We start from the raw sequence: 12,277 nt of genomic DNA on the forward strand, positions 1-12,277 counted from the left end.
AGCAGGTACAATCTCAGGGTGAGGAGGAGCCATTTAGGACCAGGTTGATGAAAATCTTCTTTACCGAGGGGATTATGAATCTTTGTAATTGTCTGTCCCAGGGAACTGTGATCGCTCAGTGACTGAGGATGTTCAAGATTGAGATTGACCTTTGATGCTCAGAGGATAAGAGGTTCAGCTGGAAAGGTGGACAGCCATGATCTTGTTGAATGATGGTGTAACTCGAGGCACCAACTGGCCTATGCCTGCTAGCTGTTGAGAACATAAGAAAATTTGAGCAGGAGCCTCAAGCCTGCCCAGCTACTCATTCTGATTATGGTTAATCATCTCTTCTCCTTGTCTCAGTTCACTGTACCCTGACTTCTCTGATCTTTCAAAAATGTATTACCTTCTCTTTAAATAGCCCCAAATGATCTAACTTCCACAACCTTATGGGACGGAGATTCACCACCCTCTGCAAGCAGCAGTAAGTTCTCATGATTTGAAAAATATGAGCAATATCTTACCCCATAAAGCAGCACAAAGTATCTCGGCATTAAATTTCTTCTTGTACTTGCGGATTTCTGGTGTATCGCTCTGCGGCCGTATATTCGTTGGATTGACATTCACAACTGATCCTTTTCTTGCACTGTCTCTTCGGAGAGGCTCAGATTTACTGCCTGCTGATTAGGGGGGAGAACAAGGGAAGGTTTTATTCACTGAGACTGCATTTAACAGACCATTTCAGCATTGCTGATAGGTACCTGGTGTTCCTGTAGGACTGGACGGAGATATCTGCAGGAGTCTGGGGTCGATGAATGACGTGAAGGAAGAGGAAGATGAAGAACTACCTTTAGGCTGTGGGCTTTCCACCGATTGACCCTGCAAGTGAGAGGAAATGAAACCTGAGTCAACTCCTTATGACGGACTTTAATCGGTCAGACTCAGATATCCCTCCGCTCTGTGATCTTCCACACATGATCCCAATTTACACAGCAAATGGAACTAAAACAAAACTGCAGATGCTGAAAGTCTGAAGTAATGACAGAAAATGTTACAAAGACACTCAGCAAGTGGGGCAGGATCTGTGGAGGGGGAAATAGACTCCACAATTCGGGTCGAAGCCCCTTCGTAGAGACTGAGTAAGATTGGCCCCAGTGAATCAGAGATAATCAGAGATCATCTCATAGAGGGATTGATCAGGATAATCTAGAGAATCTACTTCCTCCAGGATTACATAGGATACGTGTAACAGAGACAGCAGTTCAGCCCCAACCAAATCATGTCTTTCTGCTTCACTTTCTCCTCCTGCCTTTCCTCACCTACATCTATCAGAATAACCCTTTATTCCATGCTCCCTCATGTGCTTGCCCAGGCTCCTCTATAAAGCACCTGTCCTACTCATCTCAACCACTCCCTGTGGGACCAAGTTCCACCTTCTCTTTGGGTGAAGAAATTTCTCCTGAATTCCCTGTCATTGATTCCCAGTGACTATTAATGTTTCTAGTTAGGCTTTTATGGAAACCTGCACTGTCAAAACCTTTCACTACTTTACAGACCCGACACAAAGTCAACTCAGCTTTTGTTACTCTAGAGTAAGAGTGTCAGTGTCTGAGGATGAGGGGATGGATGTTCAGAACTGAGGGAGATGAGTTTTCTTCACCAAGAGGACTGTGAATCTTTGGAGTTCCTCATGCAACGATCGGTGTATCGGATGTAGTAAAAGGTCCCTGGGTGTGTCACAAATGTATAATCAATGCAGTGTTTGATATCTGGAGATTAATCTACAACTTCTGGAGCCCATAACAGTCTTGGAGCATTGGCAACTCTATTGATGATTATAGATAATAGTCATGGTTCTGTTCCTTGCCTGACAGAGAAGATTATGGTTCACAATAATCTCAAGGACAAAAATTTATAATAAAACTCTCAGTTCAAGGCTGAAGGAGTGTTGCAAAGTTGGAGGGGCTGTCTTTCAGATAAACTGAGGCCCCGTCTGACTTTTCAGGTGGAAGTTCTTACGATATTAATATGAAGAATAATCTTCAGTATCTTGTCCACTATTTACCTGGCCAATTCTGCATGGAATTGTTAGCATTTCCCCATATAAGTATCAGCACAGTGAGAATTTCCATGCCTCTGTCTGTGAATATAAAAATTCCAAGCTCGCTTGTAATGTTTGCCAGAAATTTCCCAACTACTCAACATTGCAACAATTCCCAGAATTTCAGCAGTATTCACTCAAGGAACCTGCGCCAGGATGGAACTCTCCTCTGCTGATTTCAATGAAGTGAAATAGTTGCAAATAATGAAAATAAATATTGGTGTTCGTTAGATCTTTTTAACTGGGTGCATTTAGAAGTTGTAGAACATATTTTAGTGTTTCAGTTATTTAATTTTCTTAGGATCAATCTTTTAATAGTTTGACTTTTAACGGTATGAAAATATTTTTGAATCTTTCTGGAATTAGAAGCATTCAAGATATTTGATGGTTGACAGCTGGCAACCCCGGAGTTGAGGATTAGTTACTGATAAAAGTTTTTTCTCAACATTTTTTTGGATAGTTGTTCTGTGATGGGATTTACAAGGAGGGAGTTCCAAGATTTAGATCCGGTGACAATAAGGTACACTTATTGCGTGATTTATCAATGTTCAGTTTTGGCTATAATGCCATTGACTCTTTGGGCTACATTTCTTTGTTTTAAGAAACGATATTTTGTCAGAATGAATAGTGCCTCACTCTCTGTATATAACAGTGTATCAAAATTGCCGTGGTGCATTTTGTCCAGCTCTTTCGATTTACAAAATTTTGCTGAACTAAAAGTTTTTCAGGAATTCATCACTTTCGTGAATTAGGGAACAGCTGTGATGGTGATGTATTTCCAAGTCAGGATGGTGTGCATCATGAAATGCTCTGTGGTGCAGACTCACAGCCAAACCTGGAATGGGACTCATTACTCCCCCTTACTGAGAGTGCTACCCTCGTTATTTTGGCCTCAAGTCCCTAATGTGGGATTTGAACCCACAACCTTCTGATTCAGGCAAACTACTGAGCAATACCTGTCACCCTACATCAAAGTTAGAATTCACTCTGGAATAAAATCAAAGGGGATGTGAGAAAATGTGATCTTTCTTCTTAGATTAATTAAAATGGTTCACCATTGACTACAAAATGTTGAGTATTGGGGCAAGTCATGGTGACCCAACCAACTCCTTGTGATTGCTCCCCACATGAGCCTCATGACCTTTTGCCTTGCACAGCTCCAAAGGACCTTCGATCCTTCCTGACCCCGTTGTTCTCTGAGGCAGAGCAAGTTGGGAAAGGGGACGCTGGTGGTGGAATGAATAGACCTGCCCCTGAACCACACTGGTGGCCTTCTGACAGCCCATGTTGTTGAAGGCCTTTTCACTGTTTGCAAAAGTCTCTGTTGATTGGACACAGCTGGAAACATTTGTAAAATATGCAAATAATTAAAAAAATTATTAAAACAAAGAATATATTAAATATTCTTAAACATACTTAAATATGATAATATATTAAACGTTTAAGAAACCAATGTTGGTTAAAATAAAGTAAAACAAATACCCTCAATCACCATTTTAAATAAGGTTGTCAAATGCTTAAATGCATTAGTATTACACTTGATGCATCATCTATGCTGGTAGAAAGCTGAGGGGGAAGATATGAAGTGAATGCATCCCCTCTGCTCAGGAAGATATGGAATGCTTATGGATTCAATGGTGAGTCCAGAGGTAGAGTGAGATGTCAGATACAAGTGCATTTGACCTCCAATGTACAGGTGCGGAAGTCTGAAATGTACAGACAAGCACACTGCAGTCGATCGACAGAAGTTCCAGCTCACCATCCATGCGATCCAATCTATTATTTGGTAACTTTCCCATTAAGGTTGAAGAATTGCTGTGTGCAAGTTGTGTCCATCATGTTTCTGATGTGACAACAGTGACGCGCTTTGGGCCATCCTGAAGTTACGAAAGGGATTTAAAATACCAGCTGGGCTTTCTTCTTCCAAAAGCTCTGTGGCTGAGATCAAACAATCTCCATCAGACTAAGGATTGATTAACTATGTTAATCTGCAGTAGCCCATTTATGGCTCAGAGACCGTCGATGGGAAATTACAGCATCAGAGGCAGTGGATAAGTTGGTGGTTGTTACTGGATGGCCAGCCAGAAATGTGGATTATTCTTCCAGAGACATGAGTTCAAATCCAACCATGGCAACTGGGGAATTGACATTCAAATAATTAATTTTTTTCAAAAAACTATGAAATTAAAACATATTCTTGGTAATGGAGACATAAGAGACTGCAGATGCTGGAACCTGGAGCAACACACAAGAAGCTGGAGGAACTCAGCGGGTCAGGCAGCATCTGTGGAGGGAAATGGACGGTTGATGTTTCGGGTTGAGACCCTTCATCTGGGCTGAAAGATGGAGGGGAGATTTTTTTAAATATATATACTGACTATCTCCACACTATCTTTCAGTCCAGATGAAGGGTCTCAACCTGAAATGTCAACCGTCCATTTCCCTCCACAGATGCTTCCTGACCCGCTGAGTTCCTCCAGCGTTTCGTGTATTGCACCTTGTTAATGGTGACTGTGAAACCACTGGATTGTTGTGAAAACCCATTTGGTTAACTAACATCTTTCATGGAAGGAAATCAGTCATCCTTACACAGTCTGGTCTGCACCTAACTCCAGACCCACCAATATGGTTGATCTCCTCCTCAATTCAGGGGCTATAAGGAATGGGTAATAAATGCCAGCATTGCAAGTGACCTGTGAATGAATACATTTGCAAACCCCATCTCTTTGTAGGATAGATTTTCTGGCTCAAAGTGCATTTGGAAGAACAAATTTTCTGCTCTGCACTCTGGAACATTAAAAGCTACTCTAAAAAGAGCTGTGTAATAGAAGAAGCCTTTGTATAATTTATCGCAATTATCAACCTATCACTCTAGCCAAACATTTACTGTACAGTTCACCTCAACAGAAAAGGCTTGATTACCAAAAGGCAGTATATTATTGTAAGATCTGTTATTGAGGCACCATCTTTTTGACGGTGCCTTTTATATGAATGCATACAGCAGAGCAAGTCATGTTTGAGAACTTTAACAAATGACAACCATTAAAGAGCAGAGCAACTCAAAGCTTTTTAAATCCAGCTATCAAATTCATTTGAGGTCACACAAGCAAGGAATAACTTTAGAGAAGCCTATTTGCATTACCAGTGCTTAGGACGTATTAATTTCTATCTGCAGTGACTGATAATACACAGGACACTTGTGTCTCTCTTTGCAAAACCTGCCTGGTCAGCTGTAATCTCGTTGTGGAGGGTGTGCCCCGATTCCTGCTGGTCAGCCGAGGTGTTGGTGGAGTGGCTTTGCTGGAGCAGGTCTGGGAGGTGCTGTATCGGACTGAGGAGACCTGGGCATTCATGCCTTCTGCTACACTCCTGCCCTGCTACGCTCTGTCCAGAAACAACACACACATCACAGGAGGAAGGAAAACATTAGTGCCGACTGATGTCCCAAACATTCCGTTTAAACTTGACAGCCAAAGAGTGCATCATGAGCAGGGTTGGGGCTAAAAAGAGCAGTGCAATTCTTTCTTCAATTAGGCCCGTCATCATTTTCAAGCTATGTGGGCATTGTCAGTTAGGCCAGAACTCACTGCCCACCATCAATTACCCTGGAACTGAATGGCTTATTAGCCATTTCAGGGGGTGATTAATAGTCAACTGTACTGCTTTGGATCTGGAATCACATATAGGTCAGGCAAGGAAAGGATGGCAGATTTAGAGTCACAGAGTCATACAATAATATAGTCCTTTGGCCCAACATGTCTGTGCTGACCAAGTTGTCTAATTGAGCTAGTTCCATTCACCTGTGTTTGTCCCATATCCCTCTAAACCTTTCCTATCCACATAACTGTCCAATGTCTGTTAAATGTTGTAATTGTACCCACCTCTACCACTTCCTCTGGCAGCTTGTTCCATACACCCGTTATCCTCTGTGTCAAAAAGTTGTCTCTCGGGTCCCTTTTAAATCTTCACCCTCTCACTTTAAACCTATGCCCTCTTGTTTTGGACCCCCCTACCCTGGGGAAAAGACTTTGGCTATTTACCTTATCTATGCCCCTCATGATTTTATAGACCTTTGTAAGGTCACCGCCCCCCCCCCCCACCCCCCAGCTTCCTATGCTCCAGAGAGAAAAGCCCCAGCTTATCCAGCCTCTCCTTAAAACTCCAGCCCTCTGTTCCTGGTAACATCCTCGTAAATCTTTCTTTAACACCCTCCCCAGTTTAAAGACTACAAATGACAGGTGTGAACCAAGCGAGTTTTTACAAAAATCTGTAGCAAATCTAAATTATTCAGTCAGTAAATCAGAGTCTCTCCAGCTGCTGTGGAAAGATTTGAATTGCGTCTCTGGATAAGTAGTCTAGGCCTCCAGATTTATAAGACTTTTAAGATTTCTTTATTAGTCACATGTACATTGAAACACACAGTGAAATGCATCTTTGTGTAGAGTGTTCTGAGGGCAGCCCACAAGTGTCGCCACACTTCTGGCGCCAACATAGCATGCCCACAACTTTTTAACCTGTATGTCTTTGGAATGTGGGAGGAAACCGGAGCACCTGGAGGAAACCCACGCAGACACAGGGAGAACGTACAAACTCCTTACAGACAGCAGCTGGAATTGAACCCAGGTCACTGGCACTGTATTAGCGTTACACTAACCACTATGCTACTGTGTCACCCTACTATGCTACTGTGCCTGGAACTTAAATATTAAGGCACCATGCTGCTGAAATTGGGTTTGTAGATTAAAAAAAAATGGTTTGCATTCATTTATTCTCTTAGTCAGTTGGACTCAGGGGAGAGGCTGGTTTCCTTTGAGCTTGATACATAACAGCTTGTTCTACAAAGAGTTACTTTCAGTATTCCCTCTGTAACTTACACAAGGTAGTTGAACTATAAAGGTCTTTCACAAACTCAATATATTCTGAAATACTTGAATGCCAAATAAATAAATTTTTGAAGTAATAGGTAGTGAGGAGGGATTGAGTAGGATTGGTTGATAGTTTCTGGAGCTGGGAAAAATGAGACAATCTCAGTGAAACAAACAAAATTCTGAGAGGAGCAAAAAGCTGCAGCTGCTGCAAATCCTGAAACAAAACCAGAAAATGTCGAAAGCACTCAGCAACTCAAGCAGCATCTGTTGGGGGGAGAAACAAAGTCAAGGCTTCAGGTCAAGCACCCCTCGTCAGAGCTGGGGGAGTCAGAAGGTGAGCGTGTTTTAAGTTGCAAAGAGAGGGAAGGGCGGAGAGAAAAGTGGGAATGCTTGTGATAGAGTGATAACACTTAGCTTAAAACCTGTCAGTTGGACACAGAAGAGGAAAAAAACAGATTGAAACAGAAAAGTACAGCCACATCTGTGGAGAGAAGGAAAATATGGAGTGGTTATTCCTAAATGTTTGGACGCCCCTACCCTAGGGAAAAGACTTTGACTATTCACCCTTTATAAACCTTTGTAAGGTCACCTCCCCACCCAGCTTCCTAAATTCCTAAAAGGATTGGGAAATGGAGTTACGTTCCTTCCAGAACTTCCAATGGTCAAAGTTTAGAGTGCCCAGGCCGGCTGAGACGAAGTGTCTTATGGTTATATTGCCAAGTAAAGTGAAGGCCTTTAACTCGATATTCAATTATGGAACTTATGAAAGTTAGAATTCTGTAGTTTCTCATGTTATATAATCACACGTTTTATATCTGATGTTTCTAGATTTTCAAAAGGGAACTGGATGGGTGTAGTGAGACAGCACATGGCTGTCACGTGACAGTAATGACACTGAGCCCTGCTGACCGGAGGATAGCATTGCTCCTCTGATCGGAAGTGATACTACTGTCAATCAAGGTGCTGCTCCACTGACCCCTCAGGTGTGAGAGTACCTTTTGTCTCTGAACTTGCCTGACCATTGGCTCGTTTAAATCACAACAGTGAAGCTCCACCCAGCCTCCTAGCACCACAAAAAGGGCTGCAATCCCCTAGCCCTTCCTCTTTGACGACCTCAGGAGTAGTGAGACAACGCTGCAGAGATCACTGGAAAGAGTGCATCACCATATGGTTTGGGAGCACTTCACTCAGATTCCAGGCAGTTTTAGAGCCAATGCTAGTGTGGGTCAAGTATTGAAGTATTATATCCTGAAGTTGTACATTGTTATTGTGCTTGTGAGTATCCGTGTGTGTGTGTGAGTGTATCTTATCCCAGTTGCGATGCCCCCCCCCCCCCCGCATGTTCACGGTCTCCTGCGTGTATGTGAGTGTGTGTCTGTTCCCATCCATTCTATCCCCGCGTTTGCCTTTGTATTAAACTAATTTTGATATCCAAAGCTCGTGTCCAGAGTCCTTGATCCTTAAGACCGAAAAGAACCATTTCACACAACAATGGGATGTTGAGAGAAAATATTTTACAGGGCTGTGAGGTAAAGCAGGGAAATGGGATCGATGAGACAGAAGCTGGCACAGACTCGATGGGCTGAATGGTCTCCTTCTGTTAGGTAATGGTTCTACTATTCTGTTCTATGAATGGCCAATCTTCCTCATTCTACCCACTATGAACTTAAGGACAACCAGAATTCTGCTGCCTAAATTGCATGATATCTTCACCCATATATAATCTGCATTGGCTCCAGTTTAAGCAGCTGCCCAGCTTTAAAACTCTTTTCTTTATTTTTAAAATCTTCCTTGGTTTCACCTATCCTCATCTTTGTAATCTCCTCCAGCCCAATGACTCATTGAGATACTTGTGTCCACCAGTTCTAGCCTCTTGATTGTCCCTGAATTGAAGCATGCTATGGTTGTGTGCAGCTGCCAAGTTCTTCGAGCTGATGTCCTTCAGGGATATTAACCTTAAGTTCCCTCCTGACTTTTGAGCGGATGTAAAAGGGGCTGTAGAATTATTTTGAATAGCTCTGCTCTGATAACTTCATCAGCAAAAGCAGACTTTTGGCACGGATCACTTGCACAGACCAGAAAATAGGGTTTGCTGTCTCTGGTTAAAGTCATGTCTCTATAAGCCTACATCAGTCTAAGTACGGCGAAAAGCAAGTTTTTTGCTTGATTGCCTTTCCTAAATAAGATAGGCAGCCTTTGGTTTAAATTTCATTCTGAGAACTTGCGTTCATAACCCAATACCACAAGATCACTGCACTGTTGGAAGTGCTGTCTTTCCTGGAGATGCTAATCTCAGTTCTTCTCTCAGTTGAACGTGGGATGCAAGGAAGAGAGGAAAGTTCTCTCTGAGTTCTCGGCCAATGTATTTATCCCTCAGTGTAAAACAAAATAAATTATTTTGTTCTCACATTGCTGTCTGAGGGACATTACAGTGGGCTAATTGCTTGTTACATTTCTGACTTTACAGCAGTGACTAAGCTTCAATTGAATTGAATTTGCTCTAAAGTACTCTGAGAGATCCTGACATCAGACGAGGAATTGTATAAATAGAAGTCTTTATGTAAAAGATCTCTCCTTCCTGTCACACCCTTAACTTTTTAATACTTGCAATTTAAATTTAAGCAGATTAGCAGCACTGTGCACGTCCCTGTCTTTATTTTCACAGCTCCTGCTCTTAACCTCAAATAGCCGGAGATCGGTCACTTTTAGACATTTCCCATAAAATCCACAAATAATGGCTAATTATATGGAAGCGTCAGTTCCTGCAGAAGTTTCTTTAGTTGTGAGTTATCTTTCCATAGATGCTCCGGCTTACTTTTGACAACAGCAGGGAAAAATAAAGACTTATTTAGAATCTTTCATTACGTTGCAAAGTGCTTTTCATCCAATGAAGTACATCTGAAGCTCATTTATTGTTGCAATGTCAGAAATAAAGCAGTCAATTTGCACACAGCAAGCACCCACAACATGGCAAGGTGATAATAACCTGATAATCTCTTTCTTGGTAATATTGATTGAGGGATAGATACTGGTTAGGACATTTGGGGAAAATTCCTTGATCCTTTTTTCAACATGGAATCTTTTGTGCTTTGCCGAGAGAGTGAATGGGGCCACAACTTAACAAAAGGCAGCACCCCCATCGATGCAACTCTCCCTCATTCCTGCCCCACTGTCAACCAGCAAGGTCCGCATAAAAGCCAGTGCACTTGTCCCGGTGTTTCAAGTGCAACACACAAAGCACTGGAGGAACTCAGTGGGTCAGGCAGCATCTATGGAGGGAAATGGACAGTTGATATATTTCCCTCCATGGATACAGCCTGAACTGCTGAGTTCCTCCAGCATTTTGTCTGTTGCTTCAGGTTCCAGCATCTGCAGTCTCTTGTGTGTCCAGATGTTTCAAGTGATTCCTTCTTTAGTTTCAGGCCTTATATTTATAACAATGCAGAAGGAGACCATTCAATCCATTGGGACCATGCTGGGACCCAGGGGAACAATACAATTCATCCCATTCCCCCACTCCACATTTCCCTCATAAATTATTCTCTTTCATACATGCCCTTTGATGCTTCTTGGCATTAACCTACAATAGAGAGTAACTTACAATGGCTAAATAACCAACCAGCCTATCTTTGGGATGTGAGAGGAAACCAGAGTAGCCAGAGGAAACCCATGTGAGAACACGTAAACTATTCACGTTCAGCACTCAAAGTCAGGATTGAACCCATGACCCTGGAGCAATGAGGCAGCAATACCAACTGCTGTGCTACTGTACTGGGTGGCCACTTCATCCCATGTAATCAATGTCTTCATTGGTTCTGAAAATCTTTCAGGATTGTCCTAATCACCAAGGAGTATTTTATATCATATATTGGAAATAAACATCTAACCTGGAATATGGACCCATTTATGTAAGTTTTCATGCGTGATTAGTGCATAACTCCCCATTTTACACACCGTAGATTGCACTCGTGGTCATTTCTGGGTCTATTACTAAACATTAGGAAATTGGCCCAGGCCAATTCTGAGTGTGATTCACCTTAATGTGTTGCACATTTGCTCAGTGTAAGATTAGCATCTAATGGCACCTCTTGCTGCACAGCAGCCATCTCACATTCACCTTTAGAAGTGAACTGTCTTTGTCTCATTTTTTTCAGGACGTGGACAAAGTTGGTTCGGCCACTATTTATAACCTATCACTAACTGCAGTTCTGAAGTCATATATAGAAAGATCAGGTAAGAATAGAAAACTTCCTGCTTGAAGGACATTCTGCTAAATTCATGATCATCATTACAAAGGTTAATTGCTTAAGCTTTTTTAACTTCGAGATTATTAGTCAAGATTATATTCACAGCTGCCATGGTGAAATTTGAACGCACATCTCTACATTGTTAGTCGAGCCCTCCAGGTTACAGCTTGATAACTTGACCACGGCAGCATCATTGGTAAAAGTGCAACCTTTGACCTGCATTTTTCACTCACAATAAAACAACGAAAAAGCCCAGTGGCAGTTCAACAAAGAATTAAAGTGTCCCTGATGGGATGTCAAAATTTTGCCCATGGTGTCTGCATAAAACTCCTCCAAATGAAGTCAACATTACTGTAACACACAAAATTTGTCTGCGGTGAGATTTTCAAACAGTTCCCATTTACTCACAGAAGAAAACAAAACAAGTTTTACTAATCCAAAAGCAAAACACTGCAGTTGTTGCAAATCTGAAATGAAAACAGAGAATGTTGGAAATACTCAGTTGGTCAGGCAGCATCTGCGGGGCGAGAAAGAGAAGTAATGTTTCAGGTTGGTGACTTTTCATTAGAATTGTGAATGATCAGAAAATGTTTGAAGATGCAGAAAAAGGGGGAGGCACAGAAAGGACAAAAGGGAAGAGTTGTATTTGGGTGGAGACTGGGAGAGGCTGAATGATGAAATTTGGTAGGATACTGGCCCAGAGAGAGTGGTAAAAGAATGAGGGTAACCTCAAACATGAGTAAATGAAATCTGAAATGTCAGAAGAGGAAAGAGAAATAATATTTAATGCTGGAAAAGAGAGATACAAGACTAGAAATGCTGGTTCTCTGAAAGTGTTGAATTCAGTCCAGAAGGCTGTAATCTGCCAATTCAGAAGATGAGGTGCTTTTCCTAGAGCTTACATGGAGCTTCAGTTGAACAAGAGACCAAAGGCATAGAGTCAGAGTGAGAGTGGGATGGAAATGCACAGTGACAGGCAACTGGAAATTCAGCATCACCCTTGAGGACTGAATGGAGGTGCTCTGCGAAGTGGTCAATCAATTTGGGTTTGATGTCTCTCTCTTGTGTCTCTGTTAGGT

The 12,277-nt window shown here is 42.0% G+C and overlaps 1 protein-coding gene across 4 annotated transcripts in view; it reads right to left on the minus strand.

Annotated features, from left to right (window-relative positions):
* The window catches only part of si:zfos-2326c3.2 (mitogen-activated protein kinase kinase kinase kinase 4), a 264,594-nt gene that overhangs the window by 64,121 nt on the left and 188,196 nt on the right, over positions 1-12,277 (minus strand). For 3 of the 4 annotated variants that reach the window (XM_052020805.1, XM_052020803.1, XM_052020802.1), the window contains 3 exons: positions 5,306-5,467; positions 744-861; positions 507-662 (listed from right to left, as the gene is read on the minus strand). In XM_052020805.1, coding sequence (XP_051876765.1) covers positions 507-662; positions 744-861; positions 5,306-5,467 — 436 coding nt within the window. The remainder of the gene's footprint in view (positions 1-506; positions 663-743; positions 862-5,305; positions 5,468-12,277) is intronic. The other variant, XM_052020804.1, reaches the window with a different exon arrangement.

The sequence above is a fragment of the Pristis pectinata genome, chromosome 8, assembly GCF_009764475.1.
Source record: "Pristis pectinata isolate sPriPec2 chromosome 8, sPriPec2.1.pri, whole genome shotgun sequence".
NCBI classification, from domain to species: Eukaryota; Metazoa; Chordata; class Chondrichthyes; order Rhinopristiformes; family Pristidae; genus Pristis; species Pristis pectinata.